The 24,122-nt window shown below is 46.3% G+C and overlaps 2 protein-coding genes and 1 pseudogene across 4 annotated transcripts in view; 2 read left to right on the forward strand and 1 right to left on the reverse strand.

Moving 5' to 3' along the window:
• ARCN1 (archain 1) overlaps nt 1-2,525 on the reverse strand; it is a 27,470-nt gene extending 24,945 nt beyond the window's left edge. Inside the window, exon 1 of the mRNA XM_039229360.1 lies at nt 2,378-2,525. Within this exon, the coding sequence (XP_039085291.1) occupies nt 2,378-2,380 (3 nt within the window). The 5' untranslated portion in view covers nt 2,381-2,525. The remainder of the gene's footprint in view (nt 1-2,377) is intronic.
• Nucleotides 2,513-6,144, forward strand: LOC120229947 (annotated as a pseudogene).
• Nucleotides 6,145-9,270: 3,126 nt separating this feature from the next.
• IFT46 (intraflagellar transport 46) lies at nt 9,271-23,890 on the forward strand. 3 transcript variants are annotated; one of them, XM_039229396.1, is made up of 13 exons: nt 9,271-9,415; nt 10,131-10,227; nt 12,640-12,719; nt 13,414-13,547; nt 13,664-13,798; nt 16,902-16,976; nt 17,122-17,215; nt 17,650-17,778; nt 18,759-18,880; nt 19,229-19,295; nt 22,551-22,611; nt 22,903-22,988; nt 23,443-23,890. In XM_039229396.1, exons 3-13 carry the CDS (start codon nt 12,675-12,677, stop codon nt 23,536-23,538), a joined length of 1,044 nt encoding a protein of 347 aa, XP_039085327.1. In that variant the 5' UTR covers nt 9,271-9,415; nt 10,131-10,227; nt 12,640-12,674; the 3' UTR covers nt 23,539-23,890. The 3 variants fall into 3 exon arrangements, with proteins under 3 accessions (XP_039085327.1, XP_039085325.1, XP_039085326.1); XM_039229394.1 differs by lacking the exon at nt 9,271-9,415 and adding an exon at nt 9,542-9,690; XM_039229395.1 differs by lacking the exons at nt 9,271-9,415; nt 13,664-13,798 and adding an exon at nt 9,549-9,690.
• Nucleotides 23,891-24,122: the final 232 nt, after the last annotated feature.

Genomic DNA, 24,122 nt, shown 5'->3' on the forward strand with positions numbered 1-24,122 from the left:
TACAAACCACCACCACCCCTCACCACAACCAACATTTATGTACTCATATCTGCAACTTATTCTGAAATACATTTAAAAAAAAAAGGTGGAGAGAGGGATGGATGGATGGTTATGAGTGATAAAATAAATATGGAGAAATGTTAATTATAGAATCTAGCTGCCGATGGGGCACCTGGCTGGCTCAGCCAGTGGAGCATGCTATCCTTGATCTTGGGGTTGTAAGTTCAAGCCCTACATCTGGTGTAGAAATTACTTAAAAATTAAATTTTAAAAAATCGAGTTATATGGGTGAAATAATTGTGAAGTTATTTCAACTTTTCTAGATGCTTGAAAATTTTATAATAAAATGCTGAGGAAAAATCATCTTTCAGAAGGTTTGATACAACTTTTAGATAGAAGAATAGAATAGAAATAGAATAGAATAGAATAGAAAATGTGACCCTATTTGGACATTTCTACAATCTAGGAATCCTTTTGCAAAAGAATAAAACCCAAAAACATTATACAGAAATAATACTTAATAACTTTTAAGACTCAGCAAGGCAGAATATACTGATAAGTTTTTCTCCAGAATATACCAATCTATGGGTATCTGGTTCATGCCAAGTCCCATATAATTTTTAAAAATACGTATATTTAAACATGACACAACTGTAATGTATGTATAGCACACATCCAGATAACATGCAAAATTTACTTTTATGTTTATCACTCAATACCTAAGGTTTTATCATCTCTGTTTATCAATGAATTAAAAATATTAAGTTCCAGGGGGCCTGGATGGCTCAGTCGATTGAGCATTCAACTCTTGGTATTGGCTCCGGTCATGATCTCACGGTTCAAGCCCCACATCAGGCTCTTCGCTGATGGTGTGGTGCCTGCTTGGAATTCGGTCTCTCCTCCTCTTTGCTCCTCACCTGCTTGTGTTCTGTCATATATTAAGTTCCAAGAACTTTTCAACAAACAAGATTTTTGCAAAGACTATCTATATTTGGTCTATATACTACAAGGCCCTAATTTCGCTACTGAAATTATAATATGCCCTAAAATGCACTAAATACACCCAGGAGGTAAACAGAAAAGGAATTTAAACATTCCTATCCCAATATGTGAGCCTCCTAGTGGAAATGAAAAAAGAGAGTTTTTTAAAAGTTTATGTCCAACAGTACAGTTTTGTGAGGCAAACCTTCTGGGTGCGATTTATTTGCCTGAAGCTGAAAACAAAAACCTTTCAGTGGTTTAAAGACCAAGCATGAACACCCCCCACCCCCACCACCATCCAAGTTCTCATCTAAAAACGCTGTCAGCAGAACTGAATAGGTTTGGCAACAAATTATAGGGTCATCTCTCAAGTGTGTAGGAAGATGCTTTAAATCAATGATTAATTAACAACACAATTTTTAAAATCCTTCAAAAGATTTAAGAGCATCAAGTACGCTGTATCACTAGCTCATGTGGAACCAAAGAATTTCTCCTACTTCATAAATATCCACAAATTGTAGCGATAAAGCAAGATTTAGTGTTGTCAGCATGTTATGTCCCGTCTTCACACATTAACCTTCCCCGTCTCTACAGCAGGTGAGAACACGAAGATCGCGCATCTGAAGGAGGGTACAACCCCTTTTTATTCCTCCCGGGAGACTCTGGATTACGGTGTGCCACCAACACATTTTACTTCAAGTTCCTTGAAAACAGAAAGCCTGTGTTCTCGATCACTCGCACCATCTCACCAGCTCCCCATACACCGCACGTACTCGGGAACACTGACAAACGGACACGCCTAAATTCTGGAGAAGCAGTGAAAGGTTCCAGGGACACTTGGGTCCTACACGTTCATGTCAGAAGTTACTCCTTCCTGTTCTTTCTTCCTTTCGAACTTTCCTCTATTTCCCCCTTCCGAACAAACAAAAGAGTCCTGAACACCAATGGGTTTGGATTTCGAGTATCAGGGGCCTACCAGAAGCCGGGGATGAGAGGGCTGATTCCCGAAGAAAGGGAGCCCCCCCCCCCCCCGCCTTTCCAAGAGGAGCCCGGCCTGCTGAGCCCGGCGCCCGGGGAACCCGCGGGACACCAGTGCCGACGCCTGCGGCGACGGGGGTCCAAGCCACTCCACTACGCGGTGCTTGAACAGCAAACGCCCCGGGCCCAGAATAGGAGGGTGCCCAGCTGGGCAGGGAGAAGGGGTGTGGGCGCAACGGGAGAGGGACTGCAGGCGGGTCCCCCGGATCCCCTGGGAGGTCGGGCACAGAGCCCCGAGGGAAGCGTCCGGCCCCAGGCCCTCTGGGCGGGACTCCTGTGGCCCCAGCGCCAGGCCGTCAGGCGGGGAGCGCGCACAAGGGAGGCGGACCCCGGGAATCCGGCCCGGCTCGGGTCTTACCATGGTGAGGGCGGTGGTGGGGCTCACCCGCGCTTCCGGCTCCACTGGGGCTGGGCTCAGGGGAAGGGGAGCACCGGCCGCTCCGGACCTGCCGCCCCCCTGTCAGGAGCCGCTGCCGCTTCGCCTCTTGCCAAGATGGCGGCCTCGAGCCACGTCTCCAACCGGAAGTGGCGCGGGTCAAAGGGCGGAAGGCGGGGCGCCATGGGGTGGGGGAATGTACAGTACCCGGCTGCTGGGCAGGTTCTGCCAAGGAGGTGTGCGAGGCTCACGCTACAGCTCTGAAAGCTCGTGTGTTTCTGACCCTTCGCTGATTGTCAGAGCCTTCGTATAATTAGCAACACCTCTTAGAGTTGATAAAGCTCTCGCTGCCACCGTATCATTTACTATACAAACTAACTGGTGCGCATAAGGGACTAGTATTCAGAATATATAAAGAACTCTTAGAACTCAATAATAAAAAATGTAAGAGCCCCACACTGGGTGCAGAGATAAGAAAGAGGAAGGAAGGGAGGGAGGGAGGGAGGAAGGGAGGAGTAAATAAATAAAATAAAAATAGGCAAACTTGACAAGTCTCCAAAGAAGATACACAAAAAGGGGCACCTGGGTAGCTCTGTCAGTGGAGCTTATGACTCTTGATTTTGGCTCAGGTCATGATCTCAGGATGGTGGAACTGAGCCCCACATCTGGCTCTGCACTGTTAGTGCTTAGAATCCTGCTTAGGATTCTCTTTCTCCATCCCTCCCCTGCTTGTATTCTCTCTCTCCCTCTCTCTCTCTCTCTCTCAAAAATAAATAAACTTTAAAAACAGTAAAAAGATATACAAATGACCAATAAGCACATAAAAAGATGCTCAACATTCTTAGTTCTTAGGGAAATGCAAATAAAAATCACAATGAGATACCATTTCACACGCACTAAGATGGCTATAGCAATACATGTTGGTGAGAATGTGAAGAAATTAAAACCCTCTCACAATGCTGGTGGAAATGTAAAATAGTGCAGATGCTTTGGAAAAAGAGTTTGGCAGTTTGTCAAAAATTAAACAAGAGTTACCATATGATCCATCAATTTCACTCCTTGGTATATACCCAAGAGAATTAAAAACATATGCTCATACAAAAATCTGTACACTGATGTTCCCAGAAGTATTATTCATAATAGCCAAAAAGTGGAAACAACGCAAATGTCCATCAATAGATGGATGACAAAATGTGGCATATGTGTCTGATGGAATATTAGTCATAAAAAGATACTGATACATGATACAACATGGATGAACCTGTTAAGTAAAGGAAGCCAGTCACAAAAGACCCATACCTTATATTGGAAGGCTTGCTCTGAACCTGTTCATTCCATTTATATGAAATGTCCAGCGTAGGCAAGTCCATAGAGGTAGAGAGTAGGGCTGCAAGAGATTGGGAGAGGGAAGAAATGGGGAGGGAGATTTGTTCTTTGAAGTGATGAAAATGTTTTGGAATTAGAAATGGTGGTTGCACAATCTTGTGACTACACTAAAAACCACAGATTGTACACTGTAAAAGGGTGAATCTTTATGGTTTGTAAGTTGTATCTTTTCTTAAGATTTTATTTTTATTTTTTAATGTTTTTTTTTGAGAGAAAGAGAGAGAGCATGAGCAGAGGAGAGGTAGAGAGAGAGAGACAGAACATCTTCATATCTTTTTAAAGAGTGCTAAGTTTCAGGGTGCATGGGTGGCTGAGTCAGTTAAGCCTCTGACTTCAGTTCAGGTCATGATCTCATGGTCCATGAGTTCAAGCCCTGCATGGGGCTCTATGCTGACAGCTCAGGGCCTGGAACCTACTTCAGATTTTATGTCTCTCCTTCTTTCTGCCCTTCCCCTACTCGTACTCTGTGTCTCAAAAGTGAATAAATGTTTAAAAAAAAGTGTTTTAAAAAAAGTGTTAAGTGTTAACTTTGGCTCAGGTCATGATCTCACAGTTCGTGGGTTCAAGCCCCACGTGGGGCTCTGTGCTAACAGCTCAGAGCCTGCAACCTGCTTCGGATTCTGTGTCTCCCTCTCTCCCTCCCCCTAACCTGCTAGTTCTCTCTCTCTCTCTCTCTCTCTCTCTGTCTCTTTCAAAAATAAAATAAACATTAAAAAATTTTTTAAGTGTGCAGGAAAAAAAAAGTGTGTGAGAAGCAGGACTTATGCCCATTTTATAGATGAAGAAAATAATGACAAGGTTAAGAAATTTACACAAAGTTCTAAGCCAGTACATAATGGAAATAAAACTCAAATCCAGTCTCCCGACTCTGTTGGCATTTCTCCCATGCCAAGGGTCAGACTCAGAGTATACCTGATTCAGCAGTTCTTCGCTGCGTCTTGTACCATTTTGTCCCATACCACTAGCTCATCCATGCTGCCATGGAAAAACAGCATTCTTTTATTGAGTGTTTATTTTGTGTCAGGTACTTTACACGTTATCTCCAATCCTTTACAACAATCCAGATAAGGACACTGAGGATCAAAGAAGTTAAACACTTGCCCAAACTCAAACAGCCTGCAAATGATAGAGCCAGGATTCAAACCCAGCTTTCCTCACAAGGATACTGTCCCTTTTTATCTCTTGAATATTCCTTAATGCTTACTGAACACTTACAATGAGCCAGGTATTACTCTAAATTCTTCACACAGATTATCTCATTTAATTCTCACAAGACTCTGTCTCCTCCAGCCATCCAAGATGCTGAAAGGAAAGAAGGCTAAGGGGGAAGAAGGTGGCCCTGGCCCCTGCTGTTGTGAAGAAGCGGGAGGGCAAGAAGGTGGTCCCCTGTTTGAGAAAAGGTCCAAGGGTTTTGGCACCAGACAGGACATCCAGCCCCAAGGAGACCTCGCCTGCTTTGTCAAATGGTCCTGCTACATCAGGTGCAGAGGCAAAGGGCTATTAAATCTTAACATCTAAAAGTGCCTCCTGAGATTAACCAGTTCACTCACGCCTTGGACCGCCTGACAGCTATGCAGCTGTTGAAACTGCCTCACAAATACAGACCAGAGACAAAGCAAGAGAAGCAGCAGAGGCTGTTGGCCTGGGCTGAGAAGAAAGCTGCAGACAAAGGGGACGTCCCTCACTAAGAGACCGCCTGTCCTTCAAGCTGGGGTTAATAATGTCACCACCTTGGGGGTGCCTGGATGGCTCAGTTGGTTAAGCGTTGGACTTCGGCTCAGGCTATGATCTCAGGGTTGGTGAGTTTCAGCCCCACGTCAGGCTCTGTATTAATAGCTAAGAGCCTGGAGCCTGCTTTGGGTTCTGTGCCTCCCCCCTCTCTGGTCCTCCCCTCTTGCACTCTGTCTCTCTCAAAAATGAATAAAAACATTGAATAAAATAATGTCACCACCTTGGTGGAAAACAAGCTGGTGGTGATTGCACATGATGTGATTTCCATTGAGCTGGTCTTCTTCCTGCCAGCCCTGTGTTCAACGACGGGGTTTCCCTACTGCATTATCAAGGGGAAGGCCAGCCTTGGCTGAGGCGTCTGGTCTACAGGAAGGGCTGCACCACTGTCACCTTCACACCAGTTAACTTGGAAGACTAAGGAGCTCTAGCTGAACTGGTGGAAGCCATCAAGACCAATTACAAAGACAGATAGGATGAGATCCACTGCCACTAGGGAAGTAACATCCTGGGTCCTAAGTCAGTGGCTTGCATTGCCAAGTCGGAAAAGGCAAAGGCTAAAGAATTGGCCACCAAACTGGGCTAAGTGGACGCTGTTGAATTTTCTGTACATAAAAGTACTAAAAAGTTCTCTTCTAACCAGTGTCAAAAATAATAATAATAGGGGGCGCCTGGGTGGCTCAGTTGGTTAGACGTCTGACTCTTGATTTCAGCTTAGGATTTCAAAGCCAGGATTCGAACAAAGGCCACTCAACTTCAGAAGCTGTACCCTTGAGCCCTGCATTACAGAATACTCACTCTTGCTCATTGCCGCTTCCTCTCTAATGGCTTTCTGGTAGAATCTTTATAAAGCTCACATATTTTAAAACTTTGCACGCCTGGAAGGATGTAAGTCAAATTGTATTTTTAAATTTTTGTTATAAAAACGTATTTTTATAAAGGCACATTCTTAATTTTAAAATAGTCAAAATCTTGCCTGGAATTATTGTTCTATTGTGGCAGCTTCTGGGGATCTTCAACATGGACCACCGAAGCAAAGCGCAGCAAAGACAAACACATGCAGATTCTTTAGAAATATGAGATCAGATGAATTAAACTGCATAAGAAGGGCACCTGAGTGGCTCAGGCAATTAAGAGACTGACTTTGGCTCCGGTCATGATCTCACGGCTAGTGAGTTTGAGCCCCGCGTCGGGCTCTATGGTGACAGCTTAGAGCCTGGAGACTGCTTCAGTTTCTGTCTCCCTCTCTCTCTGCCCCTCCCCTGCTCATGCTCTCTTTCTCAAAAATATATAAAACACTTAAAATTTTAACCAAAAAATCTCCCTATTATAGGCACCTGAGTGGTTCTGTCAGTTGAGCATCTGCCTTTGGCTCAGGTCATGATCTGTCATGTATTCAAGCCCCGCATTGGATTCTGTGTCTCCCTTTCTCTCTCTGCCCTCTGCTGCTCATGCTTTGTCTCTCAGAAATAAGTAAACATTTTAAAAACTAGAAAAGGGGCGCCTGGGTGGCTCAGTCGGTTGAACGTCTGACTTCGGTTCAGGTCATGATCTCTCAGTCCGTGGGTTCGAGCCCCGCGTCGGGCTCTGTGCTGACAGCTCAGAGCCTGGAGCCTGTTTCAGATTCTGTGTCTCCCTCTCTCTCTGCCCCTTCCCAGCTCGTGCTCTCTCTCTGTCTCAAAAATAAATAAACGTTAAAAGAATTTTTTTAATTAGAAAAAAAATGCATAAGAAAAATACCCCTGCAAACATGCTTTCTGAGGACTGCCTTAGAGGCAGTGTGTCATAATGGTTAAAAGCAGGGATTTAGAGGGGCGCCAGGGTGGCTCAGTCGGTTAAGCATCCGACTTCAGCTCAGGTCATGATCTCACAGTTGGTGGGTTCGAGCCCCGCGTCGGCCTCTGTGCTGACAGCTCAGAGCCTGGAGCCTGCTTCGGATTCTGTGTCTCCCTCTCTCTCTGACCCTCCCCTGCTCACACTGCCTCTCTCTCTCTCTCTCAGAAATAAATATTTAAAAATAAAAAGCAGGGATTTAGAAGTTAGGCTGACCTTGACTCCCATTTTGACCATTTACTAGCTGGGTGGCTCTGGGCAAGTAACTTGAACTCTCCTAAGCCTCAATTATCTGATCTCTCAATTGGCAGGAACATTTGTTTCAAAAGGTTGTGAAGTTAGATAATGCATTAATAATATTAAAACTATATAATCTAAGTGCCTATACGTCTGGAGTACTCAATAATACTTATGCATTATTATTAGCAATAACAGAGGACACACATTTTTTTTAATGCTTTGCAGTTCCATTTTTTAACCAGAAGTGTCTCAGAAGAGGGGTCTCTCATTTTCCTTTTTAAAGCCACCTTCCTGCTTTTGTCCGGCAGGTTTTCAGGATCAATTTTCAATATTCTTTTGTTTCTCCCTCTCTCTGACTCCCCAAATTAATTTTTTAAATGTTTTATTTATTTTTGAGAGAGACAGACAGCACGCAGGGGAGGGCAGAGAGAGAGGGAGACAAGGAATCCCAAGCAGGCTCCAGGCTCTGAGCTGTCAGCACAGAGCCCTACGGGGGCTTGAACCCACTAACCCAAGAGATCATGACCTCGGCCAAAGTCGGACGGTTACCGCTTAACCGACTTGGCCCCCCAGACCCCCCCCACTGACTCCCCCAATTAACGATGTCTATGGTTTTGAAATACTTATCCTTTAGGTCTTCATTCGCTCATTTCTCACCCATCCAACGCGCATTTTTAGTGTTTTAATGTTTTATTTATTTCCGAGAGAGAGAGAGAGAGAGAGAGAGAGAGAGAGAGAGAGAGAGAAGGAGCAGGGGAGTGTCAGAGAGAGAGGGAGACACAGATTCTGAAGCAGTCTCCAGGCTCTGAGCTGTCAGCACAGAGCCTGACGCAGGGCTCGAACTCACGAACCGTGAGATCATGACCTGAGCCGAAGTCCGCCACCCAACCGACTGAGCCACCCAGGCGGCCCCCAACACGCAGTTTTAAAGTGCCTAATTTCTGGGGCGTCTGGGTGGCTCAGTCGGTTAACCGTCTGACTTTGGCTCAGGTCAAGATCTCGCCATCTGTGCGTTCGAGCCCCATATCGGGCTCTGGCATTTCAGAGCCTGGAGCCTGCTTCGGACTCTGTGTCTTCCTCTCTCTCTGCCCCTTCCTCACTCACTCTCTGTCTCTCTCTCAGATAAATAAATACATTTTTTAAAAAGTTTCTAATTTCTGCAATGTCCTAAAGAAGCTCAGTCTTCTTCGGCAATATATATAGGAAACGGGGTTCGATTTGAATCTCATCCAAGTAACGAATAATTTCTTGGTATAAGCAAGTGCCATGCAAGGAGACACTGTGTGTGGGGTGGGGGGGACGGGCTATAATGTAATACAAATGCTAGAAAGGCACAGGCAGGGTGCCGTGGGAACACCACCTCGAGAGCCGGCCCCAATTCCGATTCGACCGACTTAGGCCGACTCGCCTCGTCCCCGCGGGAGAAACGTACACCGCGTTTCCCGATCGGAGGGCTAACCGTACGAACCAATACTCGTCAGCCCGCTTTGCCAGCCGTGGTCGCTAGATGCCGCCACAGACGCGTTTACTGAAACCATAGAAAAAAGGGCGACTAGACAGCCCGACAGGCTTTATCGAAACCCATTCGGATGCCCCTCGGATCCTCTGTCGCTGGAAGAGACGCCGAGCGCGACTGGAGAAGGTCTCACGAGAGCGGAAGCAAGTCTCGCGAGTTTTGGGTTTTTTTTTTTCCCCTTCTCCTAGCGACTGACAACAAGCCGGGGAGCTCCGAGTGGAAGTCCTAAAAGTGGCCTGGCCTAATATTGGAGTGAGACTCCGGCCGTAGGCTGGGGTTCTTTCCATATAGAGGAGACGGATTCAGAGGGGCTGCAGGTAATTCGCGCTCACCGTGGCAGAAAGGGAAGTCCCTTTCCCCCTCCCAAGAGGAACGTAGGAGGACTCCCCTTCCCTCCGACCCCCCCATCTCTTCCCATCTCCGTGACAACCGTTACTTCTCTTCCTTCACGCCACCGGCTATCATTCGGCTTCCTTTACTTCCCCAAGAAACTTCAGTAGGGCCCAATCTGCAAGACAGGGGGTGGAGATGGGGATGAGGCGCTTGGGATTATTGGATGGGACCGAGAGACTGGAGTTTACCCTCTCTGCAGGTAAACAAGGGGACTCCAGAGACAGAACTCTTTCTAGAACCTCTACAGTCCCCCCATCTTCCTCCCCCCAACCCCGACACCCCAGCAGCCTTTGGGGAAAGTGACCGAACCTAAGGAGAGAGCTGCCTTCTAAGACGAATACTGTTGTGCCCTTGCGTGTGTATCTTACAGCTTTGGGGAGCTGCTCCCCTAAGTTGGCTGGCGTTTCCCTCCCGGATTCCCTGGGTCCTCAGCCAGCCTGCCAGCAGTTCCTAAATAAGGGCTGCGGCAGGATGATTTAACTGCTTGACTTGGACCAAGAAGCCTTAAGGAAAATTTGAATGGGGGCAAGGGTTTCATGGAAAACCGGTGTCTTGGGTAAGGAAGAGGAGCCACTGCTGGTTCGGAGTCAGCTCATATCCTGCGATATGAGCCACGTAATGATGTCTCCTTTTACCTAGACCAAGATTGTTGAAAACCAGAACTACGATGAACGTCTAGAGATTAACGACTCTGAAGAGGTTGCAAGTATTCATACTCCAATCTCCAGACCTGAAGGTAAGAGGAATGAAGAGGAAAGAAACGACTCTCAGAACAAAGAGCAGGATGGATTCATGATTGCCTCCGAGAAGGTCCTATTTTATTATAATAGCACATGTTGGCTTTTAGAGTCCAGTTTGGTGAACACTTGGCCATTGTTTCTGTTTTCTAACTAGTTAAGGGAGGAGAAAACCCAGCCCCCCAGATGTAGAATCTTCCTTCAGCCTGACCAGTGTTTCCTATCTCCAGTGGCTTGATGATACTGCTCTGCTCACAGCCTGCCAGGGATTCATGGTTTGTCTGTGTGTGTGTTTTAACTTCTCAGAACTGTTTTTGCACAGTCTTGAAGATGCTTCAGTAACCTGCCCTTAACTTGCAATCCCAGTCAAAATCCCAGTGAAATATTTGAACAGGCCTTGACACCCTCATTTACTCAACAAACATGTTTTGAATGCCTACTGGGTGTCAGCCTTGTAGGTCTACAGTATTAAAAGAGACATTGACTCTGCCATCCTGATGCTTGTCATCACGGGAGACAGATGACAAACAGATAAACGGACAGAATAATGACAAGTGTGGTAAGTGCACCGTTGGAGGCAGAGTTTGATTTTACGGAGAATAACGAGGAGTGAGATCTCGTTTTGATGTGGGGGGTCAGGGAAGACCTGAGGGGGTGGTGACATTTGAGACTGAAAGATGAGAAACATCCAGATACTGGGGATTGGGTTTGGCTCCTGAGCTCGGAATTGAGGATGACATCTGGGTTGCAGTAAATATACCTAACATTAAATTTACCATTTTAGGGGCACCTGGGTGGCTCAGTTGGTTAAGTATTTGACTTCAACTCAGGTCATGATCTCACAGTTTTTGAGTTCGAGCCCCGCATCAGGCTCTGTGCTGACAGCTCAGGGCCTGGAACCTGCTTCGGATTCTGGGTCTCGTTCTCTCTCTGACCCTCCCTTGCTTGTGCTCTGTTTCTGTCTCTCAAAAATAAATAAAATATTAAAAAACGTTTACCATTTTAATAATTCTTTTTCTTTTTTTTTCCATTTTAATCATTTTTGAGGGTACGATTCAGTGGCATTAAGTGCCTTCATACTGTTGTGTAACTATCTCTACTGTCTATTTCGAGAGTCTCTTCATCATCCTGAACAGAAACTACTCGTTAAATAATAACTCGCCATTTCCCTCTTCCTGGCAGCCCCTGGTAAGCTCTGTCCTACTTGGTCTCTATGATGTCACCTCTTCTGGGCTCCCCAAAAGTGGAATCATACAATATTTGTCCTTTTGTGTGGGGCTAATTGCACTTAGCATAATGGTTTCCAGGCTGTAGCCTGGGTGAGTTTCCTTCCTTTTTCTAGCTGAATGACATCCTATTGTAAGTATAACCACATTTTGTTTATCCACTTGTCTGTTGACGAACACTTGGGTTTTTTTTCCCCTTTTGGCTGTTGTAACTCTGCTGCTATGAACATGGGTGTCCAAGTATCTGTTTGGGTCCCCACATTCAATCTTTTGTGGATATATATACCTAGATAAGGTTTTTGACTAGACCATGCTTATAATCCTGCCAGTTATTGACATTACAATTTGTTTTCAGTTTGGGCCATGTAGTAGGGTGTTTAATTGGCATTAATTTGATTTACATTTTTTTAATGTTTATTTTTGAGAGAGAGAGAGAGACAGACAGAGTGCAACAGGGGAGGGGCAGAGACAGAGAGGGAGACACAGAATGCAAAGCAGACTCCAGGCTCTGAGCTGTCAGCACAGAGATCATGAGATCAGAGATCATGATCTGAGCCGAAGTTGGACACTTAACCGAGGGAGCCACCCAGGCGCCCCTGGCATTAATTTGATTTAGAAATTATTGAACATGCTTTTCATGCCAGTTATTATCTTCTATCTGATTATGCTTTTAATTTTTCAGAATATTTTTATTGCTTTTATGGACACTGATTCAGATTCATATTTGCCGGGAGCTGGGTCAGCTCCTTTCACTTGAGCTTTGTCATTTGATCCTTGCAACTGTTTGGAGTGATCAATATCACCGCCTTCCTTCAGACATGGAAATACTGAGACTCAGGCTGAGTCCCAACTCATAGAGCTGCTCTTCACTCCCGGCCTTCTGACTATCAATCCAGTACTCTTGTTGCTTTGCCATTTACTAACCTCACTTTACCAGTGTGTAAACTAAGGACAGATTTTATATAATTTATGAAATGGCAGATAATCCACTAGTATAATATTTAACCTGATGGCTTCTGCACGGTCATGCCGAATATATATGTCCTGAACTGAGGTGACAGAGCCATGGCTAGAATTCAGTTGTCTGCCTTTAGCCATAAACAGAGCGTAACCTATCATAAACCAAAAATATTTGTCTTTAAAAATCATCTCACCTTAACCTAAAAGGAAAACTTTTCTTTTAAGGACTTCTTGGTTCTGCCCAGCCTCCTGACAAGATTATGGCCGACAACAGCAGTGACGAGTATGAGGAGGAAAATAACAAGGTGTGGTATGACCCACAGCTTCTCGGGGACATTCTTGCTTAGAGTTGTTACTAGTTAGTCTGGAGTGATAGTAAGTCTATAGTAAAGATGTCTTTTTTTCTTTTTAGTGTTACTTTTTTTTTTTATAGTTAAAAAAATTTTTTTTTTATTTTTGAGAGAGAGATGAGCAGGGGAGGGTCAGAGAGAGAGGGAGACACAGAACCCAAAGACAGGCTCCAGGCTCTGAGCTGTCAGCACAGAGCCCGACACAGGGATCAAACCCACAAACTGTGAGATCATGATCTGAGCCAAAGTCGGATGCTTAACTGACTAAGCCACTCAGGCGCCCCAAGTTTTACTTATTTTGAGAGAGAGAGAGAGCACGAGAGCGCATGTGCACAGACATTGGTGGGAGGGACAGAGAGAGAGAGACACAGAATCGGAGGCAGGACTCAGGCTCTGAGCTGTCAGCACAGAGCCCAACAGGCCTCCAGGAGAAAAATCGAATGTGGTTATAGAAAGTGAGGACCCAGTGTAGCTGAGCAGGAGCAGATGACGGTCCCTTGGGGCCTTTCTGGGGAGAGCCACCCTCTCTTTCTGGTCATTTGGTGCCAGGCGGGAGGGTACGAGTGGGAGCACTAGGAGGGAATGGGGCATAGGTACACTGACCTTCTCTCTATGTGGCTCTTTCTGTGCCCACCCTGTCCTTTCTCAGGAGAAGAAGAAGCCCTCGCAGCTGACCCCTCAGCAGGGCTTTAGTGAAAATGATGATGATGACGACGACGACTCCTCTGAGACAGATTCCGATGAAGATGATGATGATGAAGAGCACGGCGCCCCCCTGGAAGGGTGAGGAGAGCCCCCCCGCCTTGCCGAGGACACCCAAGCAGGGGGGGATACCCCTCCTTCCAAACACATCAGTTAGGCGTGAAATTCTAGCATCTCCTTTGATCTCCCCTGCTTAGGATTTTCAGACGTCTCAGAGGCCAGCGTAAAGCGCTTTCCTTCTCTTCCGGCCACACTGCCTCCCTGGGTCCCATGACGTCACTTGCGTCATCGGAAGTATTCGTGGGCTCCGTGGTTTCACAAGGATTTGCTGAGTAAATCTAAAAGGCAGTCTCTGCCTTCAAAGAGCTTTCATGTTGGGAAAGAGGAAATAGCATTTATATACATACCCAAGCAATGCTATTTAGCAAGGAAAACATATGTGCACAGGACAGTTTCTAGTTAGGCTCAGGTCTTTGTTGGATGTTGCGAGCGCTACACTGAGGCACATGTTCCTGGCTGATGTTTAAGTAAAAAATCTCCTGGGGCGCCTCGGCGGCTCACTTGGTTGGAGTGTCTGACTCTTGATTTCAGCTTAGGTCATGATCCCAGCATCGTGGGATCAGTCCCCTGGTGGGACTCCACACTGAGCATAGAGCCTGCTCAGAATTCTCTCTATCCCTCCCTCTGCCTCTCTCCCCACTCCCTTCTGTCTCAAAACAAAACAAAACAAAACAAACAAACAAAACACTCACCTGTTCCAGCCCTTGGGATGGATTAGGCATGACCTACCCCTATAGGTTTTAATCGAAGTGGATTGATTCTAAGGCCCATCCATTTCACATACCATGACTGGTTAAATAATGATGGTGTAGCCAATCAGTGGGCTTCCATCTGGCCATTGAAAAGTATAAGGCAGCACTCTATGCACCATAAAGAACAATCTCCAAGAGACAGTGTTAAATTTTTTTTTTTTTAACGTTTATTTATTTTTGAGAGAGAGAGCAAGACCATGAGCAGGGGAGGGGCGGAGAGAGGGATGCAGAGGACCTGAAGCTGTCAGCCCAGACACTTAACCGACTGAGCAAGTACCCGTAGACAGTGTTAAATTTTAAAAAGGTATAGAAGAGGGGCGCCTGGGTGGCTCAGTCAGTTGAGCGTCCTACTTTGGCTCAGGTTATGATCTCACCGCTCATGGGTTCAAGCCCCGCATTGGGCTCTGTGCTGATGCTCAGAGCCGGGAGCCTGCTTTGGATTCTGTGTTTCCCTCTCTCTACTGCTCCTCTGCTCATGCTCTGTCTCTCTCTCTCTCTCTTTCTCAATAATAAATAAACGTTAAAAATTTTTAAAAATTTAAACATAAGAAGGTATAGAAGAGCGTTTACGCTGTGCTACCGTGGTGTAAAACAAAAATTGCACAGGCTATCTCTAGAGGACACTAGATACTGATCCTAGTGATTACTTTGGGGAGGGGGATGTGGGCAAGGGCACAGGGTGGGAGTGAGCCATAACTTTTCACCATACATTTTGTACCTTTCCTTTCATATCATCTGTGTGTATCACTTATTAAATAAAGCAGTTTAATTAAAAAGTTACCTGTGGGGGCGCCTGGGTGGCTTAGTCGGTTAAGCGTCCGACTTCCGCTTAGGTCATGATCTCGCGGTTTGTGGGTTTGAGCCCCGCGTCGGGCTCTGTGCTGACTGCCAGCTCGGAGCCTGGAGCCTGTTTCAGAGTCTGTATCTCCCTCTCTCTCTGACCCTCCCCTGCTCACGCTGTCTCTCTCTCTCTCTCCTAGAAATAAATAAAAATTAAAAAAAAAAAAAGTTACCTGTGGATTATCCACCCACAGGTGGACACTAAGCAGATGAGACAAAGGTTTAATCCCAGACTGACTCTTCATGTTTCCCAGTTTACTTCATGATCCCATCCTGCTTTTATAAAGTATATAATCGGGGGGAATGGAAACTTCAAGTCAATGATATATCTAATTTGGGGCACCTGGGTGGCCCAATCGGCTGAGCACCTGAGTCTTGATTTCGGCTCAGGTCATGATGTCACAATTGGTGAGATGGAGCCCCACATCAGCCCGTGCTGTCAGCGCGAAGGCTGCTTGAGATTCTCTCCCTCCCTCTCTTTCTGCCCCTCCCTCTCGTATTCTCTCTCAAAATAAATAAATGAAGATTAAAAATAAGGAGATATTTAGGTTTTTTGCTAAGCTACCTTCCCCAGAACTTTGTCAAGTTCTTGTTAGTTGAAGCCCCACATTGGGTGTAGAGCTTACTTAAAAATTAAAGATGATAATAACTATAAAACATTCAAATTCACATACATAACCATCTCTCAATATTGGATATTTTGTTTCTAATTTTTTATCTGTATAAATAACACTGTTAAGGGGCACCTGGGTGGCTCAGTCCGTTAAGTATCCGGGTTTGGCTCAGGTCATGATCTCACGGTTCGTGAGTTCGAGCCCCACATTGGACTGCACTGACAGTGTGGAGCCTGTTTTGGATCCTCTGTCCTCCCCTCTCTCTCTGACCCTCTCCTGCTCATACTCTCTCTCTTTCTCTCTCAAAAGTAACATTAAAAAAATTTTTTTTTAATTCTTAAAAAAGTAAACACTGTTAAAAACATCTTTTTTTTTTTTTCACTAAGGAGGCTCCAGGCCCAGCGTGGAACCCAAGAGGGGGGTTGAACTCCTAGAGATCAAGACCTGAGCTGAGATCAGGGATCAGAAGATTGACTGAGCCACTCGGGCGCTCCACTGTTAAAAGCATCTTTGTAAAAATTCCTGTTTTTCTTGGGGAAAATTATTTTCACATCAGAAATTGAAATCTCATATTGTCAGTTATACCTGAAATGAAAAAAATTGCAATCTCATACCATATTTTCTCTCCATCCCTTTCATTCAAAAAAGGGAAACAAAATTAATGCTGCATTCTTTTTTTTTTTTTTTTAAGGTTTTTTTTTTTTTTATTTATTTCTAGGAGAGAGAGAGAGAGAGACAGCGTGAGCAGGGGAGGGTCAGAGAGAGAGGGAGTCACACACCAAAACAGGCTCCAGGCTCTGAGCTGGCCGTCAGCACAGAGCCCGACGCGGGGCTCGAACCCACGAACCGCGAGATCATGACCTAAGCGAAAGTCGGACGCCTAACCGACTAAGCCACCCAGGCGCCCCTAATGCTGCATTCTAAAGTGTTTACAAGTTGTTTTCCACTTTCTGCAGCTCTTTTCCTTTTCACTGGCAGAGATAACCAAGCTAATTATAATCCATTCTAAACTTGCCTTGTGAACCTCCCAGGACCAGGAAAGGCAGTTGTGGGCGCAGCAGGAACGAGGTTCAGCGACACGGGGTCAGCGGTCGGTGAGGAGGGCTGAACCGGGGCTCAGCCACATCTGCCCTTCGCTGTCACCTTGAACTATCTTTTCCTTTCCACAGGGCCTATGATCCTGCAGATTATGAACATTTGCCAGTGTCGGCTGAGATTAAGGAACTCTTCCAGTATATCAGCAGGTGAGCACCAGGCCCTTCCCCCATGACCTCCCCACCCATTTCCTACCTCTAGTGTGAAACGGGCCATGCGCCTTAGATTTTCTAACCTGAACAGTAAAGTTCGTTTCTCTGACCTCGTCCACGTAACCGTGGCAATATCTCCTAGGTACACCCCTCAGTTGATCGACCTGGACCACAAACTGAAACCTTTCATTCCTGATTTTATCCCTGCTGTTGGGGATATTGACGCATTCCTAAAGGTACAGTTGAAACATCCTAAAAATGACTCCTTAGGTGTTTCTTCTGACCCCTCTATTACTCTTAACAACTGCACTAATTTCTGACTAGCACTGGCTACCTTGATATATATTTGTCATTTCACTGGCGTTCTTAATCTTGCTCTCCAAAGTCTATTCATTGTATTAGGTAATACTTGATTCTATCATTATATGTTAAAAATTTGTCATTTATTTGCCTCCTAATTATCACTTTTATATTTAAGATACTATAGATCATGTGTTTTTTAGTAGATCATATTTTAGTACAGCATGATATGCAAGCATGCTTTTTAATACTAGTAATAATGATGTACCAGAAGCGTTCTTCCTCTTCAGCTGTTTGGAAACAACAGATTTGGCCTTTTTTTATCCCTCCCCCCCCAGTTTTTCCTTCTTTCTTCTTTTCTCTTAACCAGGTCCCACGTCCTGATGGAAAACCTGACAACCTTGGCCTGTTGGTATTGGATGAGCCTTCTACAAAGCAGTCAGACCCTACAGTGCTCTCTCTCTGGTTAACTGAGAATTCCAAACAGCACAACGTCACAGTAAGATACCAGCCTAGCCCAGGCTCTGGCTGGAGAGGGCCAGAGGCCCCTGGTATCTGTGCAGTTGACTTACTGTCTTCTCAAAAGGGATGGCTATGGTTCAGGCCAGCCCGTGTTTTCAAAAAGTTTTATTGAGATATAATTTACTTACCTTGAAACTCGCCCTTTCAGATTGTACAGGTCAGTGATTTTTAGTGTATCCACAGAGGTGTGCAAACATGACTGCTATCTAATTTAAAAACACACCTTGGGGCACCTGGGTGGCTCAGTCAGTTAAGCATCTGAGTTCAGCTTAGGTCATGATCTTGCCGTTCAAGCTCACATCAGGCTCTGTGCTGACAGCTCAGAGCCTGGAGTCTGCTTCAGATTCTGTGTCTCCCTTTCTCCCTCTCTCTCTCTCAAAAATAAATAAACTTAAAAAAAAAAAAAAGTAGCTGAAGCATTTTACTAATCCACCATCAATGAATGAGAGTTTCAGTTTCTCCACATCCTCACCCTCACTTGTTACTGTCTGTCTTTTGAATTCTAGCCATCCTAGGGGTGCCTGGGGGGATCGGTTTCTTAGGCGCCCGACTTTGGCTCAGAGCATAATCTCAGTTCGTGGGTCGGAGCCCTGCATCCAGCCCCACACTGACAGTGTGGAGCCTGCTTGGGATTCTCTCTCTCTCCCTCACTCTGCCCCTCCCCTGCATGCACACTCACAATAAACAAACAAACAGACTTACAAAAAGGAATTGTAGCCATCCTAGTGGTATGAAATGCCATCTCACTGTGGTCAGTCCTGTCCTCTTCACCCGCCCCCTTCCGATGGCTCCAGAAAATGCTACCAGGTTTTCCTCTAGTCTTCACGTGGCTGCCGTCAGGGTACCCTATTCACCAGCTGCCTGCTGTTTAAGAAACAGCAGCGTGTGATGAGCCTTCCTGTTAAAATAAGAGAGCTACTTAATGCCGTCAGCCAGGGTTTCCCCTTCTTTTTCTAGCAACACATGAAAGTAAAGAGCCTAGAAGATGCAGAGAAGAATCCCAAAGCCATCGACACATGGATTGAGAGCATCTCGGAATTACACCGTTCTAAGCCCCCTGCGACTGTGCACTATACCAGGTAAGAAATACACGCTCTTCACCACAGGGGCCGCTGGTGACCTTCCCCACCTGCGGATCCGTTGCTTCTGAGAAGAGGGCCCACAGGCCGAGGACACAAGCCAGGTCCTGTGGATGTGGCCAGCCTCTGAGACTGCAGACCGAAGGACTGTGATTTATCTGGTATTGCTTAGCCATTCCTCCAGACCCCAGAGCCTGGCTAACTGCCCAGTCTGTGTTCTCCTGAAATCCTCGTGTGGCAGACTCACCACCTCCCTTCATCCTAGAATCCTGTGACCCAGAGGTTGCTGGTGTTACCAGCTGGTTATCTGTCCTCGTTTCCTGTTCATATGTACCTCTGTCTTTGTAGACCCATGCCTGATATTGACATGCTGATGCAGGAATGGTCCCCAGAATTTGAAGAGCTTTTGGGCAAGGTAAGTGGAGGGAGCAGGGGCCATGAAAGTTGGCATTCACTCAAGCGCCCAGTGTTTGCTCTCTTCCTGTATTTTTTAAGTTTTTTTTTTCTTTAAATATACATATATTTTAGAGAGCATGAGAGTGCAAGTGGGGGAAGGCCAGAGGGAGAAGGAGAGAGAATCTCAAGCAGGCTCTATGCCCAGTGCAGAACCTGACATGGGACTTGATCTCACAACCGTGAGTCGGACACTTAACCAACTGAGCCACCCAGGTGCCCCTAAAGATTTTATTTTTAAGTAAACCCTACACCTAACATGAGGTTTAAACTTACAACCACTTAGGGGCACCTTGGGTGGCTCAGTCAGTTAAGCGTCTGACTTTAGCTCAGGTCATAATATCACTGTTTGTGGGTTTGAACCCCACATCAGGCTCTGTGCTGACAGCTCAGAGCCTGGAGCCTGCTTCAGATCTGTCTCCTTCTCTCTCTTTGCCTCTCCCCTGCTTGTGGTCTGTCTGTCTCTCAAAACTAAATAAAGATTTAAAAAAATTTTTTTCAAACTTAAAACCCCACAGCTAAGAGTTGCACACTTTACCAACTGAGCCACCGAGGCACCTCTCACTGTCCTGATTTCTAACAGTATGGATCATGCTTGCCTATTTTGTGTGCTGTCCAACTCTAATCACACTCTTTTGTGTCTTATTTATTTTGCTTTTAAGAAATTTAAAAGTTGGGGCACCTGGGTGGCTCAGTCAGTTGAGTGTCCAGCTTCGGCTCAGGTCATGATCCCATGGTTTGCTATGCTGACAGCTCAGAGCCTGGAGTCTGCTTAGGATTCTGTGTCTCCCTCTCTCTCTCTGCCCCTCTCCTGCTTATGCTCTTTCTCTCAAAAATAAAGAAAGCATTAAAAATTAAAAAAAAACAAACTTCAAAGTCATATGGGGAAAATGTGACATTTTAGTTTAGGAAATAAAAAGTTCTCAGTACCAGTACTTACCACTAAACAAAGTTAAAGAGTGACGGACTGAAAAAAAAATTATATATTGGATTACTATCCAAGCAAAGAGCTCTTCGATATGAAGAAAAGGAAACTGAGCAAATGCAGTTTACATCCTTGGCCATCATATTTAAAATTGCCACACCAGGGGCATCTGGGTGGCTCAATCAGTTAAGCGGACTTCAGCTCAGCTCATGATCACACAGTTCTTGGGTTCGAGCCCCGTGTCGGGCTCTGTGCTGATGGCTAGCCCAGAGCCTGGAGCCTGTTTCAGATTCTGTATCTCCCTCTTTCTGACCCTCCCCTGCTCATGCTGTCTCCCTCTCTCCCAGAAATACATAAAAAACATTAAAAAAAAAAAGAAAGTTATAAAATTGCCACACCATCCACACAGTTTTCCTCACTCCCTTGCCCTGCTTTTTCTCTGTAGTTCCTACCTTCTGACACACTCTATACCTTACTTATTTTGGTTTTTGTTTCTTCCTATCAAACATAAGCTCTGTGAGGACAGAGTTTTTTGATATATGTTTATTTTATTGAGGAATTGTGGTAAAAGCAAAGATTTGAAAACAATCTCAGGGGCACCTAGGTGGTTCAGTGGGCTAAGCATCCGACTTCGGCTCTGGTCATGATCTCACGGTTCGTGGGTTCGAGCCCCGTGTCGGGTTCTGTGCTGACAGCTCGGAGCCTGGAGCCTGTTTCAGATTCTGTATCTCCCTCTCTCTCTGACCTTTCCCTGCTCATACTCTCTTTCTCTCAGAAATAAATAAAACATTTTAAAAAATTAAGAAAAGGGGCGCCTGGGTGGCTTAGTCGGTTAAGCGTCCGACTTTCACTTAGGTCATGATCTCGCGGTTCGTGGGTTCGAGCCCCGCGTCGGGCTCTGTGCTGACTGCCAGCTCAGAGCCTGGAGCCTGTTTCAGTCTGTGACTCCCTCTCTCTCTGACCCTCCCCTGCTCATGCTGTCTCCCTCTCTCTCCTAGAAAAAAAAAAAAAAAAAAAAAAAAAAAAACTATAAAAAAAGTCTATTAAAAAAAAAAATTTAAGAAAAAAAACCAGTCTCTTTCCTCAAAGCATTTTAAAGCTGTAGCTGAGGAAAATGTCTGCTTAGGGAATTGAATAGATAGTAGTACATTTATTTGGTGAAATACTTACACAGTAGAATATTATTTGGCTTTATTTTGCTCTGATACGGAAAAACATCAATGACATGTTAAGTGAAAACAGGAAATTGCAGAACTACCTACGCTCTGATTTTTGTTAAAAAAAAAAAAGAACAAAAATTGTTTATGAAGCCAGTGCTTATTTTTATTTATTTATTTTTTTAAATGTTTTATTTATTTCTAGGAGAGAGAGAGAGACAGCGTGAGCAGGGGAGGGTCAGAGAGAGAGGGACACACGGACTCTGAAACAGGCTCCAGGCTCTGAGCTGGCAGTCAGCACAGAGCCCGACGCGGGGCTCGAACCCATGAACCGCGAGATCATGACCTAAGCGAAAGTCGGACGCATAACCGACTAAGCCACCCAGGCTCCCCAAAGCCAGTGCTTTTTAAACTTACAGTAGGACTTGCTTAGAGCCAAAGCCTATCACCCCATACATCATACCTGTTTTTTCTGTTCCAGTAGTATCCCAGGCCCATTAGGCATTATGACGCCAAGTAGCTGTAAACACTTGGCCATAGCCTCGGATGGGCCCCTTCTTCACAAATACACACCGGAGTGTGTTTTACTCACTCAGTTGTTTCCTTGGTCCTGTTCGATCTTCCACTGTGGTTAGTGAGTGTCACCAATCTCATTTTACTGATCAGAGGGACAAAAGCACATTGTATTGTTTGCCGGGGCTTCTGTGACACAGACTGGGCGGCTTAAACAGCAGGAAGTTATTTTCTCACACACCCCTGAGGCGAGAGGTCTGAGGTCACATTGTCAGCAGAGTTGACGTCTTCCGGCGCCTTCTCCTGGCCATCTCCCCTCTGTGTGTGTCTGTGTCCTGATTTGCTCTTAAAAGGACTAGTTACTGGGTCAGGACTCTCCCTGATGACCTCAGTTTAGCTTCATTATGTTTCCTGAGACTGCGTCTCCAGTGCAGGCTTGCTCTGGGGCACCGCGTGTTAGGACTTCCATGTGTGGACATCGGGGGAGCACAGTTCACCCCTTGGGAGGACTTCTCATGACATGCCTCATGCGGGGAGCTCCCTTCCTTCAGAGACAGGAAGGGGTGCTGGCCCCGCTGAAGCTTCCGCCTTCCAACTCTGGCCATTCCCACGCCCCTCCTAGGTGAGCCTGCCCACAGCAGAGATCGACTGCAGCCTGGCAGAGTACATTGACATGATCTGTGGTAAGTTCTGCCGTCCCTTCTGGTTCCCATCTCTGGATGAATACATTGTGGGCTTTTGAGAAGGTTCGTTTGCTCTGGCAAGACAGCCTCTTGAGTCCCGGCCTTCACTTTAAGCCAGTTTGCCATTGGGCAGCATCAAAGGTGGGATTTGGGCTCCGGTGGCTCCCTGCCAGGTGATTAACCCCCCAGAGGCCTAGTAGCACGTCCCAGCTGGGAGGGGCCGGGCCGAACAGGAATGCCCCGTAACCCCCGCTTCTGTTCGGGTCTGCTCACGGGAGCTCTTGATTTCAGCCATCCTGGACATCCCTGTCTACAAGAGTCGGATTCAGTCCCTGCACCTGCTCTTCTCCCTCTACTCAGAGTTCAAGAACTCACAGGTGAGGCCAGCGTTAGAGAGCCAGGGCCGCTACAGTCTCCGCTCTTCTGAGTCGGCTGTGACTTGTCCTTTGACAAGGGAAGAGGTCTCTGCCGCAGTTACCGTCACCCTTGCCTGTCATTCAGAGAGCAGCAAGCAGCGGGGCCGGGGCTTTCACAGGAAGGGAGGCCGACCGGCGGTGGGCCTCTGGCGTGGCCGGGCCTGCAGGGGTCCCCTAGGAACACCCTTCTTGTGGGAGAACCACGTGGCCTAAGGGATGGAAGCAGGACAGAAGGAAGAGAGGGGTTCATCTTTGAAGGAGGCAGGGCAAATTTCTCGCTGTGTTACATACAGAACCCAGGAATTGTTCTGAAAGTGGGACCTGGAAAAAAGCGGAGCTTTAAGAGGTTAGTTCTTGCTCAGAAATAGCAGCCAGCGTGCCACAAACTCCGTGTGCCCCTCCTCTCTCCTCACAGCACTTTAAAGCTCTCGCTGAAGGCAAGAAAGCATTCACCCCTCCGTCCAACTCCGCCTCTCAAGCCGGAGATGCAGAGACATTAGCCTTCAACTGAGATGCCCCCTGGGTCACTGTTCCAAGGCTGTGCTGGCTGAAGAGACACGGCCGGCAGCCACGTGGCGGCCCTGCCTGACGCAGGGACGCGTGTGCCCTACTGCCCTCTGTGCCAGAAAGTACGGCGCGCCCACCTTAAATGCCTCTCTCAGGTTTTCTTCCCGTCGGAATTCTGCATCGACGCCGTGGCGGGGATTTGAGTAGAATAGAAGGATTGGAATGTCCGGGATTCCAGGGTGCTCAGGCTGGGAGGGAAGCTTAAAAGCTGTTCTTTTTGACATAGCGATGGAATTCTTTTCTTTCATTCTTAAAGTTGGTTGGCAAAGATTTTCCAAATAAAATGCTGTATCTTTCAGGTTGTCCTGTGTTCTGTGATACGAAAGAGAAAAGACAGGGGCTCCTGGGCGGCTCAGTCAAGTTAGGTGTCCAACTCTTGATTTGAGGTCTGATCACGATATCATGGTTTGTGAAATTGAGCTCCACGTCAGGCTCTGCACTGACAGTGTGGAGCTTGCTTGAGATTCTCTCTCTTCCTCTCTCTTGCCCTCCCTGGCTTGCGAGTGGCCCCTCCTCCCCCCCCCCGCC

The sequence above is a fragment of the Hyaena hyaena genome, unplaced genomic scaffold, assembly GCF_003009895.1.
Source record: "Hyaena hyaena isolate Hyena2069 unplaced genomic scaffold, ASM300989v1 scaffold_37, whole genome shotgun sequence".
In the NCBI taxonomy this organism is placed as follows: domain Eukaryota; kingdom Metazoa; phylum Chordata; class Mammalia; order Carnivora; family Hyaenidae; genus Hyaena; species Hyaena hyaena.